The sequence below is a fragment of the Alosa alosa genome, chromosome 1 (genome assembly GCF_017589495.1).
Source record: "Alosa alosa isolate M-15738 ecotype Scorff River chromosome 1, AALO_Geno_1.1, whole genome shotgun sequence".
Lineage (NCBI taxonomy): Eukaryota > Metazoa > Chordata > Actinopteri > Clupeiformes > Clupeidae > Alosa > Alosa alosa.
Genome location: NC_063189.1, coordinates 22358003 through 22373477, shown reverse-complemented (window position 1 = coordinate 22373477; position 15475 = coordinate 22358003). Strand labels below are relative to the sequence as shown.

The 15475-nt window shown below is 43.1% G+C and overlaps 1 protein-coding gene across 3 annotated transcripts; it reads right to left on the bottom strand.

The window, feature by feature from the left end:
- Positions 1-1114: 1114 nt before the first annotated feature.
- Positions 1115-11988, bottom strand: LOC125307240 (WW domain binding protein 1-like). Of its 3 annotated transcripts, none has more exons than XM_048263111.1 (7): positions 11598-11988; positions 8905-8949; positions 8632-8661; positions 8474-8527; positions 7866-8007; positions 7126-7287; positions 1115-6056 (listed from the first exon to the last, which is right to left on the bottom strand). In XM_048263111.1, the coding sequence occupies exons 1-7, from the start codon at positions 11655-11657 to the stop codon at positions 5149-5151; spliced, it is 1401 nt and encodes a 466-aa protein (XP_048119068.1). In that variant the 5' UTR covers positions 11658-11988; the 3' UTR covers positions 1115-5148. The 3 variants fall into 3 exon arrangements, with proteins under 3 accessions (XP_048119068.1, XP_048119075.1, XP_048119084.1); XM_048263118.1 differs by having other exon boundaries at positions 8905-9010; positions 11598-11674; XM_048263127.1 differs by lacking the exon at positions 11598-11988 and having other exon boundaries at positions 8403-8527; positions 8905-8951.
- Between the last annotated feature and the right edge of the window lie 3487 nt (positions 11989-15475).

Here is a 15475-nt window from a genome sequence, read left to right as displayed (position 1 = left end):
CCAAAGCCATATTCTTCTGCCCTTCATTCTAGTCTTACTGTTCTGTTTTTATTCTGTTTATGTTTTATTTTTTATTGTTATGATTCTTTTTTTATTCGTATATGTTAAGTGAGTGTTGTACTTTGAAAGCAAAGATTATCGGAGTCAAATTCCTTGTTTGTTTACGCAAACCTGGCCAATAAAGCTGATTCTGATAAGAACCATTTCCAGATAGTATTAACAATTACCTGCAATTTCATGATGAGCCAGCTGAGGGAGGCAAAGACAAATGTTTCCAACAAAGAACTAAACCACAGGGAGTAGGATTACTGTGCAGAGCAGCTGCTGCAAGATGTTGAAAATTCTCAAGGGCAGTGACAATGTCATGTCAAAATTAAGAAAGGGGGACACTGAAAATATTCCTTTATCAAACCAATTGGGAAATACCAATCCCTTTATGGGATGTTCCATAATATTTATTCATGCTATGTATGTGTTTTCAGGAATCGTTGACAGTAATCAATACAAATGAGATTTTTTTTTCTGTGTAGTGATTTCATCATGACCATTATCTGAGAGTAAAGACGCAGGGTGAGGTTTAAGGGTCTGGACAGGGAGTGCTGCTAGGTCATTTTTAACATTCGGCAAGCAATATGTAGTCAGGGTCTCAGGCTCTGTCTGCACTCAGTCTATATGTGAGTCCAGTGAAGGATCTGTGAAATCTCATCTCTGGCCACTGTCAATCAGTGAAGCTGCGGTAGTACTGCATTCATCACCTTGTAGACCTGTCTGTCCACAATTTCAACAGAGCCTGTTCAATTCTAGTGGCTGCTCAGGAAGCATGCCTTCATCATGTTTTGCAGAGGTCCTTGATCAGTATGTGTTTCTGAAAAATATATTTCAAATGTAGGTCAGCGGTGATATTTCCCTGCTCAAATGGACTTGCTACATCCGACAGAAAGCATACTTGTGTACAGACGTGAATGCATTCACACTGCATTCACAGTCACTGCAACACCTTTGTAACATCACAACAAGTTCAGAGACACATTTTTCCCAGTTCTTCCATACGAGGATATAACATGATGGTTACGTTCAGAATGAGTTCATAATCAGGGCATGTGCCACACTGAACGTTTCACTATGAACGTTTATTTCCACACAAATCAACAAATTGTTTCATAAGCATCAGACAGTTGAGTCCAACATTTCAAATAAATAAATTTTGACATTGTGACAAGCATTTTATTACATTGTGGCAACATAAAGTGCTACATAAGATGTGACATTGTGGGAGAGGGAGACTGAAACCATTGAACAAATAAACAGTCTGAACACAGTATTAGCACTTCTTACATCATAGGCCATGAAATGAAAAGGTCAATAACAGAGGTTACAAAATGCTCACAACAGTCAGACAGGGTTGGCCTTAGTGACAAGTCAACACATACAGTAAATATAGGGATAAATATCCAAAATGAACATTCAGGCCTATTTCACAGACTACTCCACGCACACTAGTCATCTGTAACTGACACAGACTAGAAACCTTCAGCCTTTGCTGTACTACACCTGTACAGACCTGCAGGTTTTGATGATTTAAGTTATGTAAAAAAGTCTAATATAAACCAGATTTAATAATGATTTGCAGATGGTATGACTTACAATAGGTAAGTACATGTGTCAAAACAAAAGGGGGGAAAACAGTCATTGAGGCAACTCCATAACCACTCTCCTCTCATGCAGGATATAGAGATTAAGTGAATTAACAACAACAACAACAACATTAAGCCCCATGATAGAGGAATAGTTACATCTGCACTAGGTAGGCCTACTTAAAGTTGATCAGACTACACCACTCCACTGTCACAGAAATGGGACACGTTGTACATATACAATGTACACCAGCAGTCAAAGTGGATTTGTTATGAATTTCCTCTTTTTCCTCATTTCTAAAATGGTCTCCTCAGGGGATTAGGAGCAGTCAAACACACACTAACACTCAAGGGTTTCTACAATAAGTACATCAAATTGCGTGTCAACTTTCAATGTCTTTTTTCCGCTTTACAAAAATGAAGCTATAGTAAAAATATAGAACATATTGTTGCCTGTTACGGAAGCGTAAACATCTACTCGCAGCCTTATCTAGAGATAACAGTCGGACACTAGGCCTTAGTCATGGAGAGCACACATGTTTGAAAGGTTAACAGTTTTGAATGTGATGATTTTAAAATCCATTTCCCTTTTATGTACAACACTAGTAATTCAACAGTATCAGACTGTGTTATATGCCAGGCAAAACATTTGACAGTGGCTTTGCACTCAAAATCATAATGTGGCCACAGGTCGGCACACTAACTTATCCTGAGATAAAACATGAATGCACACACAAAAGAAACAATATCTATAACAAGCTCAACATGAAAATAAAGAAAATGTAATAGCCCTAATGCTCCAGCTAGTTCAAATATCTAATTCTCAGCCTCAATGTGCTACGGCTAGGCGCGTGACTGTAAGTGCTTGATAATAGCAAGTCTCTGTTGAGATTCAATGGGCAGAGCCAGTGGCTTGTTGTTTAAGCACGTGGGGTACTTGATCCTCTCCCTTTTTACAACTGACCTTTCTATGCAGTCTGCACTGACATCATTGTATTTCACCCACACCACTAAAAGCACTGAAGAATTGTCTTTTTGCATTCAAATTTTTGATGCAATTGATTATATGATTTAGATTAAAATTGAAATTGAACTGTGGACATATCTGATATTAATAAAAAGTTCAGGGAATTGAAAATAGCTGGGGTCAAATTAAATGTCCTTATAAATGGAAGGCCAAAGCTAAGACAAAGCGATCAATTGTCTGGTCAAAATAATCTTATGGTGTAAATGCCATGTTGATTCTAAACAGAACAAAGAGGTATTTCTTCCAACTATGCCTTTGGCTTTTAATAAGCACATTCTTTTTTCCCAAATGGTTACTGTGTATCATTCAACAATGTACTTGAACTAACCAACTAGGGGAGAAGTAAAGTAAGCTAAAGAATGCTTTCTGTGCATTCACAGAAGCTGCCGAGTAAGAGCTTTAGACAGACACACATCCTCACCAAAACACACATTCCAATGCACACGCACCTACTGCATATCTACACTAGTAAGAGCAAAGAGTAGTATTTTAGTTTGAGCACTAGGTCCATCTCTGTGCCATGCACACCGTCTCTCTCTAATCATCACGGTTGTCAAAATGACTCAACAGAAAATAATGTTGTCGTTTCACAGATGAAATAAAGACAGCTTTAATTAATATAAATGTTTTAGTCTCAGCTAATGATCCAAAATAACATCCACTGCACAATGTGACAACTAAGTTAAGCTTCAGAACAGTCAAGGAAGCTGCCTGTTTACAGTAAGGAATTGGACCAGACCAATTCCTACCCCTTAGCACGAAAACTGGTTTACTCAGAACTTGGCTTTGTACACATCCCAGTATGGGATAGCCATTGTTTGACAATGTAACTACTGAAAACGTTTAATTTTTTAATGTGTCTACAAAGTGTGTATGTGCTGTCAATTAGTCTATGTGTCACTGTGTCACCATTGGATTGTTCCCAATGAGATCCACAACTTATGACAATGACTGTTCAGTTTTACCTTTTCACAGTGTGGAATTTTTAACAAATAATGTAAAGAGTTTTTTTTTTTTTCGATAGCTTAATGTTAGAAGGGTATGATATGTTGTAGATGAAAATGTGATGTGGTTTCTGTTGTTTTAAATGGAATGGAGTAGGGGTGAACCCACATATTCAGAACACATATGGGCACTTCAAATACTTTCCTGGGAAAAAAAAGCTCAATTAAATTCATTGATGAATTCAAAATAATGTTTCACTGGACATTTCCATTTGAGTATTAAGTCTGTTAATTCAACAGGCCAAAAATATGTGTCCATAGCCACAAAGAGGATTACATTCAGTAGCAGTAGTTTTGTATCAGGGGTCCCATTGTGAACCACACGTGGACTAGCAAACGTGTCTTCATGTGTAACAAACTCATCAGAACTTCATTACAATGTAGAGAAGACAGTCAGAGCAACAATGCCATGCCAGTCTACAGGTAATAACCATAATTCACACACCTTTATAAACTAAGTTTTGGGGCTGAAGGAATTTAAATGCAAGATCATAACTCTTGCTTCAGCCGCAACATCTCAGGCATTTAATGTTTACATTCATAGTTTTAAGCCCCAGTCACAGACAAGCCTTTGTGTTAGAGGACAAACACATCAGCCTCAGTTGTATTATTATTGCCTAAGAATCGACAAGCAGTCCAAGCAGCGTTTTAAAGAATGAAGGGCACATCCGTAAGTGGAGGGAGCATCCTGCCACAACAGGAAAGTTAGAGGATGAGGGGAGTCACTGGTGTCCAAAAAAGCCAACAGCTCAAGACTTTCATAGCCTTGGCTATTCAGTCAGATAAATAAGGAGAGAGGGACAGAGAGAGAGAGAGAGAGACAGAGAGAGGGAGAGAGAGAAAGAGAGAGGGGGGGAGAGAGAGAGGAACAGATTTTGTCAGGAAGCTAAAGGGCAGGGGCAGCGCTGCAGGAGGGGCAGAGTGGGTCTGGGCAGGGAGGGTGAGCTGGGTGGCCATTATGCTGACTTCACACAGCTCCACGCAGCTGCTGCTCTTCTTCCTGCCACTCCAGAGGGAAGGGAGGCAGCCCATTTGCATTTTTCACAGGCGCTTTTGTTTCTCTGCCCGGGAAAAGATGCTCTTTTGTTCTCAGATGCTCCCGGGCAGCAGTGTGTGTGTGTGTGTGGTTGTGTGTGTGTGTATGTGTGTGTGTGTGGGTGAAAGTGAACAAGAGAATCGGGCGAAATGTCCTCATCTGGGGCTCTATGCTCGTCCTGCTCCATGTCACCTCAGAACCCCTCTGCTTTTGTCTTTTGGGCCACCTTCCGGTTCCTGGGCACCAAAATACAGCTCCAAAGGTCTGGCGGACAGTGAAGGGCATCTATATCCCATGCAATCTATGCATGATCCCTCAGGGGTGAGATACAGCCTTCAAACAATATGATAGTCCGTCAGTTTCTCCATCATAACTGACAGCTATGGACTGCGAATTTTCAAATATCTTAACAACGTTGAAAGGTTCTGCTTCATCCCGCCTACCATCTCACGAGGACTGCACCGTGATGGCGGACTCACTGTGAACAGTGAGGGTGGGGTTGCACTGGGAGACACAGTCCTCCAGGGGCAACTGGGTTTGGGCTTCCTGGGCGGCACGGAGGGAACAGTCAACGCTGTCATGCACAGGGTCTGCTTCCTCCCTCCCCTCCTCCTCTCTCACAGTGCCCTCTCCGTCGTCAGACACGTCCCTCTTGCTGTCCACGTCCACATCCTCCTTCTTCACCTTACAGCGGCACACCTCAATGCCGGAGTCTCCCGTCAGGCGGCGGTGGCGGAAGTGGTTCTCATCGTCCAAATCGTCTTCCTCGTCCTCCCCAGCGTCTCCCTCAACGTCCGAGGCCGCCGAAACATGACTGTCCGGCTCGAAGAAGTCCACGTTGGAGGAGAACAGGGCGTGTTTGGGCGGTGAGAGGGTGGCCCTGGGGGACGGGCGCTCCTGCGATGCATCTTCTCCTTGGCCGTCCTCATCTACCGGTAGGGACATGGCCCCTAACGGGTCGGACAGCACCAGTGGCGCGGGAGGCTGGGGCGGCGATGCACCCTCTGGTCCGGTTGGAGGCGTTGTGGGGAGGTTGGCGTGCTCGGGCTCCAGAGTGGCGCTGGGAACCCTGGAGCCTCCGACGTCGCTGGGCGTGGTGGCGTTGCTGGTGTCGGTCTCGTCGGTGACCTGCACGGAGAAGGAGGTGCTGCTGTGGGAGGTGAGCGAGCAGGACTCGCAGGAGCAGCTGGTGTAGTTGCTGTGGGAGCTCTGTGAGGAGGTCATGCCGCTGGGGCCAGCGTGGGCGTAGCGCGAGCCCCCCTGCAGGGCAAACACCGAGCTGTAGGGTGGAGGGGGTGTGTTGGGCTGGGCTGCCACCTCCTCATAGGAGGGCAGCTTGAAAGATGCTAGGAAGCCTAGGCAAGAAAAACACACAAGATATGTCAACATACTGACTTAAAGACCCTGTAAACCAAAATCAAAAGAGTTCTGAGTTTGTCACATCACAGAAGAAGGTGTCATTAACCACCCAAATCAGATGTATATCAAATTAGTTTTCAAAATAGTGAAAAAAGACCTGCATACTCTGCTCTCAAATATTGTGAGCAGGTCCACTGACTGTGCTGAAGGCACGCCTAATCGGGACAAGGTTGCTGTCCCTCTCAACTGTACTACCACAACAACAATTCTCTAAACCAGCTGATTCTAATTCCGTTTTTTTACAGGATCTTCAAAATCTAGTATATGAAGGCATGTTAAACACTCCAGACAGGCAAAGATTCTGAACATGAACCTTCTCTGTTGTAACTCAGTCACAGAGTTGGGAAACTCAGATATTTGTTCCTCTGTCAACTGAGTTTGGAGCACAGGCAGAAAGAATACATGGCTGGACACTCTGGAGTTTGTCCCCCTGCTCACCCAACTCTCAGGGGAGGGGTTATGTTGAGTGGGGACTCATCGCCTCACCAATATCCCTTTGTAGAACCGCCCAAAAATGGACCACAAAGAAAGACTCCACAATTCAGCACCACACATTTCACAGTCTTTTCACATGTTTTCAAAAATAGTTTTGTAACCTATACAAGGTGTTTCCAGAGATATCTTCTATTTGATCAGTATCAGTAAAATATGAAAACCACATCTGGCTGCCAGAGACATTCAATAACATATTATGTTTAGGCATAAAGACAGGAAAGGCTAGTTGTTGGCTGACTCCCATCTAGCTCACATCTTTTTTTAAAAACTGTTTCAAAATGCATTTAACCTGAACAGGCAAAAAACACCCTTTGGAGACTCATATAGACATATCTGTTTATGACAATCAACCACATGCCATCAACAAGTGGCATTTGTGTTTATATTCAGCACCCTCGCTTGTTCACCTGATACACCACTTCTTAGTTTCAGCCACTATATACACACAAATGGCAATCCCCAAGTGTAACAGCTAACATCCCAACCCTTAAGAGCAAAGATAATTCATACTGAGGTCCAACATGGAGGCAGGATAGTTGCAGGCCCCGTGGTAAGCGATGAGGTTGATCTCTCTCTGTCTCTGCTGTTGTTGGATGCGCAATTTGGCTCGCCGGTGCCGGTATGCACAACAGCAGCTGAACAGGATCAGGACCGTCCACAGCAACCAGAACCCTGCACTCACACACACACACACACACACACACACACACACACACACACACACAGACACACACACACATGCAGACACACACACACACACACACACACACACACACACATAGAGAGAGAGAGAGAGAGAGATAGAGAATGCACACACACAGACAAAACACACACAGAACGCACACACGGACACAGAACACACACACACACACACAGACAACACACACACACAGACAATTTACTAATGCAGTTCAGAGAGGGACTTGCCTGACCAGTGTAATATATGGAGTACACACTAAAAATCTGCATGGCTCAGCTTCAGAGCCTTTTAAAGTCAATGTGGATGCCGCAGAGTTGGCCGGCACTACCTCTGGCGAGCAGCAGTTTATTAGGATGTCCTTTGCACTTAGTGGTTTTGATTAAACATTTGCTTATGTACTGCATTTAAGTTTACCACTGTCATCCTACAGGTTTGTGTTGGTGCTAGCAGATTTCAGTTCTACAGTACACATTCAACCCTGTTGGGTATATCACAAAGCTGCCAAGAGCAGGACACAGTGAAACAAATGATTTAATCAGTCAGGACTTACACCACAGCTCGTAGTAGTACGTGCAGCAGCCTGTCTCCCCACAACAGTGGCCTGTCTCACACAGATAGCCAGGGTTGTTGTTGACTCCATGGCAATACTTTGCACTCTCCATTATATGCTGGCTACCTTGATATTTCACACCCTGTGCAGCAATACAGTTAGAAAGAAAGAAAGAGGGAAAGATGAAGATTAAACCAGTCAGTATAGTTGGGATAGTAAAATGGACATAGTAAACATATATCTTATATAAATGGACATAGTAAACATATATCTAAATGGACATAGTAAACATATATCTTATATAAATGGACATATAAACATATATTTTATATAAATGGACATATAAACATATATCTTATATACTAAATGGACAAAGTAAACATATATCTTTTATAAATGGACAAAGTAAACATATATCTTCTCAACGCTACAGTATAAGGTTTACAATTTCAGAATTATAGAATTCAAAACATGCATTTAACCTAGAACATGTACAAAATGACAGACAGAGAGAGTAGAATACACAAAATACAGTACCGGGTCTATTTCAGAAACCACAGAATAGCAGATAGCTCTACATGCAATAGGAAAGTTCATGCATTTCTCGCCTTGCTAAGGGTTCCCATATCAGCACTGGTTACCATTTCAGGAGATACAGCCACCTGTGAGTCAACAGTCAGAAAGTCATGTCTTTAAGAAAGTCTTTATTTGCTGTATCACTGCCCAAATCTGAGGGATAATATGATAATAATTGAGTAGTTTTCACCTTGTGAATTGTATCAGGAGTAACTGACACCTGTAACAAAATAAAAATACAATTTCATAATTCACATACTCTGGCAATTAGGGAATGCAATATAATTTGTGTAGCCACAGTACTACAGAATGTATACCACTATGCAGCTTTTATAAAACCGCAACATGAAACTAATCAAAGATGAGCTGGAAAAACATCCTATTCCATATCAAATTTAATGTGGTAAGGCTGCGAGTTGGGTTTGTTTTATGGATCTTTGGTGAACGGGAGGAGGAGGCTTACCTCAGCTGTATTCCCATGGGGCTCCGGCAGGGAGATGGTCATGGGCTGATGAGAAACATCCCGAGGCAAGAGAGACAAGGAGACAGAGAGGGCAGGGATTAACCAGCTGGAATGACAGGATGGGATGGAGAAAAGAGCAGATTATCCGTCAACAGGGACGAGTTCTTTTCCTCCTGTCCCTCCTCTCTACGCCCTCTCTGACTGGCACATAACAGCTGACTGCCTCGTCTCATTCACACGGCCGCTGGATATTCTGCTGGCAGAGCCCTGCTGGAGTCCTGCTCCTGTACCGCACTGTGTGCATCTCAACGCTGCTGGACTGAGTGAGCGGCCCATGTGACTCCTCTTCCCCTCTGTGGAGGGGCTTCCCTTTCAATGGGCCTTTACAGAACGAGTAGACAGCAAGCGCCAAAAGAGCCAGACACTTCAGGGCCTCAGATCCAGCCACAGACCAACTCCACCCCTACCCACCCCCAAACCAAACCAAACCTTAGCCCACATGAGCCGCAACCTCCATCCCTGCCTCATCTTTCTGCATCTAGCATTTCTCCAATAGAGTTTTATCAAAAAGAATTCTCACGCTTTCTCTCTCTTCTCTCTCTCTCTCTCTCTCTCTCTCTCTCTCTCACACACACACACACACAAATGTACGCACGCACGCACACACACACAGACGATATGTCGGAGCTCATTACTTATTTATCTTGCATAGTCTGTTTGCAGAGAGTGGCTTCTGTCTCCAGGTGAAAGCTGCAGGAGTCTGAAGGTCAGTCTGGAGTGTATTTAAGATCCAAACTAGCAACACATGATCTCATGTGAACTCACTTTCATCAGTGGCAGGGCATGTTTCTGAGTTGAGAACTTTGACTCAAGTAATGGAAGAAAAACACATAGTTTCCAAATGGATTAAAGTATTTCAGACAAATACTAAATTGTTACATTTCTGGATCAGCAACTTAGCGTCTTAAAGTTATAAGTATTGCTTTAAAAGCAAAATATATCTCATCTTCCTCAAGATTGCAGAGTAAACACTCTTCTACTAACATAAGTTGTGAGAACAGGTAGACAAGACCTGCAGGAAGATTCAAGGCTGGTCCCTTCACCCTGCTACTCCATTCAAATGGATGCATTTCAGATGCTAAACTTGGCAAGTCCCATGCAACAGGTTTGTCCAATGACAGTGACAGCTATGGACAGCATTGCATCATGGATTTACATAATGAAGAAATTAAGCCAAAACTACTCAGCCATATGGCAAAATGTCAGCCTGAGTAAGCACACCTGCATTTTGCAGCAATAACATGCACAGTATCCAGAAAATCAGCCAGGTCCATCCAAAGGCAAACATATTTGGGTACTTTTCCACCATTTTTCAGATTCTGGTGGCTTCATTGTTCACTGAGCATGCCCTGTCCATGCTCTCTACCGTCACTGGACTTGACTTGTCTGGGGACTGTCACTGGGTTTGCCACACCACTCTGCAGCACGCCGACACTACTACCAGTCCTCCATGCCAGATATCGATTCTGACAAAGGTCCATTTCACAATCAGCATGTCAACCTACCATGGGCCGATAGTTAGCAATAGCCTACTGCCGGCAGATTACTCCTCTTACTTGGTATGATAGAGTAATTAAAAAAGAAGAATTAACCATTCCTAGGTGAATAATTACTACAGATAAACAAGTCATGGCTCAATAACATGTAACTCTACAATACAGAGGACCTTTAGATATTATATTTGGTGAGTTAAGGCATACAGTTAAGCTCTCCTTCATAATATTTGAGATCTGTTGCTTAGTGTTGTGTTGTTTCTTGCTAACTTTATCCATAATACATTAGCATTCATTCAACCTGAACTGGTATTGATAAGAAAGACTATACACAGAATGGCATCACATATGAAAACGGTTTTCCAAACTAGGTCAAGAGAGAAAATAACCACAGCTTCAGAAAAACAGAGCAGAATCATGGGCATCCACACTGAAACCACTATACTGGCTCATACCAGACCTAAAGATAAATGGCCTTTTATTATATTTTATTATATTTATTATATTGTTGCATCAGCTTACATGTAAAGAACACATAAGCTACACTTATGAGATGTTAGATGAGGATGACCCAGGGCTTGTACAGCATCGTTTGGAAAACCAAATATTGCACAGCAGAATGACACAAAACAGTGCTGTGGAACTTTGCACATCACGTTTTGATATGGTAACAATAATTAATATAAATCACATTATTTCCCATGTGAGATTCCTGAATGTAGCCTACACTTGCAACAGCCAGTTACTTTGCAAACTGCATTTTTGAGACAGGTGACATTTCAATAACTTGGCTATCTGCATTGGAGAGAGACTCACTGATTACGCTCACTAATTATGACGAAACGAAAACCTCATCCATCAAGACACTTTTATCAGCACACTCCCAATGTTGCTGTAATGTGCATGGTTCTGAAATACTTGAGTGAGCACAATGCTTGTCGCAAAGGACATTAAGAGAAAAGCACATGTGACACTGATGTAGCCTATTCGTGACATGACCACACAACAAATTCAAAAGCTGTCTGTGGTGATGCACATTGCTGCTGGGGTAGACCAGTAGGCTATCCTGTTGTTGACAGAACTCCTGTATGCTGGTAATATTATTGTGCGTTACTACGATTTGCTCAGGAACATCCTTACCTCCTCCACTTTCAGTAAATGGCAGAAATGCAGTTCATGGTCCTCGCGAGAATCCTCCATCCCGGTTTACAGGGCCGATGGACAAAAGAAAGGGACAACGTCTCGAGAAAAGGGATGTTAATCGCTAAGCCCCCATCTCTTCCTCTCTCCTCATACAGCCTCCTCCGCAACCGCCATTCTCGGTTGCCGACAGGACGCCCCTCCCAGAATTGCACGCCAACGGGGATGTCGCGGCCGATTCAACAATGCCGCCGGTACTTTTAAGAGAAGGAGGAAACGTTCCAATTCACCCTTGCTATCACAGACCTGGGGGTTTCATGAATATTGGTAAAAAGTATCAAAATTGATTTCGGAAGGTCGGGTTTAACATTAATGATGTCATATAACCCCAGCCCCCAATTGGAGAGAAGGAGCGCTGCAGCAGTGATTGGATGGAACATATCATAGCAACAACTGCAGACACTTGTGAGATGCTGTCGATGAAAATCTGTGACAAATTCTCTACACTCAAGCAGTTTTCCTACTATTCTTTCTTTCTATAGCCTACCTAATTTGGTTCCAATCCCAAATTCCCTTATTGCTTTCTGAATCAAGTATAAGGCCTATGGCATAGCCTACATTACAGTCTTACCTATGGCAATCCCCTGCCTTTGCAACGTGTGAACACAAATTGATCAAAAATGGAATGAATACAAGCTACGAATGCAGCTTTATCCTTTACACTGTACTGGTGACCTGTGAAGTCTCTTCCATTAGGCTACTGTCTGCAAATAGATGACAATAGCAGAATAAACTATTTGTCTCGTGTGAGCATTTGTTCATGGACAAAGAAAACTGCAGTAAAGTTTTCTGTAGTTATTTGTGCAAATGCAGACGAAGGCTAACATGTCTTTAAATGGATAGTGGGATGCCTGGTCAGAGGAGGGGAGGGAGACACTGAGAATCAGCAGCAGAGATGGTCCAGTCCAGTGGTCTAGTCCTGCACTCTTACGTAACAGAGAAACCACTCCACTCTGGGGTGCAGCGACAGCACTCCTGTCAGGATGTCAACCTATGACACCAGGAGAATGCAGCATTTTCAGCTTTGGTACACTACCCCCGCCCCGCCCCCCAAGACTCAATGCTGTACAGTACATGCAGTGGAGCAGCTACTGTTACTGCAAAACTGGAAATAGATTTCTAAAGGCCTTTTGTAGATTTCCTTTGAAAAGTTTATTCTTAAGTCATACTCAAGTTTTATTGAACTATATTATTTTTAACTAATGAAGTGTTCATATCCTGTAAGCTTTGGATAAAAGTGCCTGCCAAATACCATAACCATAATCATGACCATGAAAATCAAAATCAAAAGTTAGATTGCAAGAATATTGGCATGCAAGAAGGATTTCCTTGCATATGCCTTCATTACCAGCAAGGGCATATTTTCAACTCCTGTGGATGGAAGTCAACATGATAGTTGTTGTTGAGTAGAGCGGTTGCCACGCTTGACCACATGATGGCAGCAGAGCCGTTTTAATTTGGCTCACTTCTCTAAAAGTGCAGAGGTACACCTCTCATAAGACTTGTTTATAGATTTACCACTTACTTTAAATGGTGGGAAGAGGACAAATACACACACACATGAATACTCTCTCAGACACATACACACACACACACACACACACACACACACACACACACACACACACACACACACAGATTCTAGTTCTAGTACATAGTTGTGGTAAAGGTGTTGTGAGGTGTTGCATGCTTTAATGTGGTGGGTATGTACTTGTAATGGCAGCACAGTTGCCATGCCAGTGTGCCTAATCCCCCAGAGGTGATGATCTAGTCACTGCCCTGGCATTTGGGTGTGACACCTTAGGGCACCATGGTGCATACTTCTGTGACCTCAATAATATTTACCCTTTTACGTCAGTTTTAATGGAAGCCACCCTTCCCTCCTTATGCCATTCAGTGGGCATGAGCCCTCACAATTATTCAAGACTCAAGACAGATCGCAAACATGAGGTATTTTTAGAATATGAATGAATGTATTATTGGAATTGTAGGCTTTGTTGGGTGCAGGGTGTGTCACGTTTAAATAGCACAGAAGTGTTAACACCATTAGTCATAATATTATGGCACATCAATGTATTTTCTTCAATGATTTTAAGGAGAGACTTTAAGGAGAAAATGCATTTGCGGTTCTGAGTTTGTGTGCATGTGCATGTGCATTTGTGTACACACACACACACACACACACACACACACACAGAAGAAGAGAGAGAAGAGTTGGAGGTGGGAAAGGTGAGAGGACAAGGTGTCAATACGTGTTGTTTGTGAATATCATAGATCGGTTAAACAACCACAGGGTTCCTGTTGCACTTTGACATTTTGCAAGTCTGGAACAATTCTCTCTCTCTTTCTCTCTCTCTCTCTGTTTGTCTGTCTTCTATAGCCGTGCCTTATCAGAACAGAATTTGCCTGGGCTAACCTTTGCTCTTAACTGAACTATTTGGTTAAAAAAGTTTCCCCCGTAATATACACACACATTCTCTCTCTCTCCCTCATACACTCTCTCACACACATACATTCTCACTCACTCTCTCACACAGGCATAATACACACTCACACGCATGCATACACACACTCATAAACACACACACACACACACACACACACACACACACACACTCTCTCTCTCACTCACCCCCTCACTTACTCACTCACTCACACACGCACACACATTCACACACATGCATACACACACTCACACTAACTCGCACACACTGCATTGACTGACCTGGTAAAGCAGATCTATGTTTTGTCAGGGATCATTATAGCGATGAGAAACTACAGGTCTCTTGGAGAGCTGAGCCAGTAGAGAAAATTGTTTCCAGAAATGGCCACCCTAACATGCCAATGAACTCATAAAGCTGAATCAGGTGCAAAGCAATGTGGTACACACATGACATGACTGTATCAATTCAGAGAGGTGATGTAAGAGGAGGTTCTACAGCAATATATTCACACATGCTCTCTCCCTCATGACACTCACGCACACACACACACACGATGAGTGTGAAGATGATGACGGTAGAAATTAAAAGTTGCTGGCATAGCAAATGTCTAAAGCATATATTGCCTTAGTACAGTGCACAAGGTAGACCACTTGCACTAGTGGGGTACTCTGTTGGTCTGGGTATCTGTTTTGCAGGTTGGCTGGAGCTCCCTAGGCCCCTGGGAGGCAGTACATTCATCTGCGGGGGGTCTGAGAGGAGAGAAGAGGAGTGCAGAGGAGAGAAGAGGATAGGAGGCAGGGGGTGGACGTCCCTCTTCCTCCCCCTCTCAGGCTCTCTCTCGCTGGGCACAGATGAGTGCTGCCATTCATCACATTTGTTTACCCTCTTCCTCAGTGTCACATCACCCAAGCACCATACACATGTACATTACACACACAAGCACACACACACACACACACACACATACACTGGTAGGGAATGGGCGTAAGAGGGGAGTTTAGGGAAGGGAGTCATCTCAGAGGTGAACTGGAGACAGCCGGCGCCGCTCTCTGGAGGACTACTGTCATTAAGGCTGGACCCATGCAGCCTCAGGTCAAGGGCCTGGCCGAGGGTCTGTTTTCAGTTTCAACATGGGGCACATGATTCATCTTTTTTCACTCATTCTGAAGAAGGCATGAGTACTTTCACCATCAGAGTAAGCGCTTGACATTATCCACACGCATGTCTGTGGGCCTCAAAATATGTGATTCTGTTGGATAACAAATTACAAAACCTAGCAACATCTTAGCAATTGGAAAAAGAAGAGCAAAAATACCATTTGTTTTGGCGTTTCATCCTTTATTTTTAAACTACACTTCAACACATCATTACAAA

What these genes read in the sequence shown, in the direction of transcription:
- LOC125307240 (XM_048263111.1), bottom strand. Translation starts at nt 11,657, where the DNA reads ATGGAGGATTCTCGCGAGGACCATGAACTGCATTTCTGCCATTTACTG. An exon ending in ATTTACTGAAAGTGGAGGAG is followed by an intron (nt 8,950 to 11,597) that starts GTAAGGATGTTC and finishes GTTTCTCATCAG; the next exon opens with CCCATGACCATCTCCCTGCC. An exon ending in CCCATGGGAATACAGCTGAG is followed by an intron (nt 8,662 to 8,904) that starts GTAAGCCTCCTC and finishes ATTTTGTTACAG; the next exon opens with GTGTCAGTTACTCCTGATAC.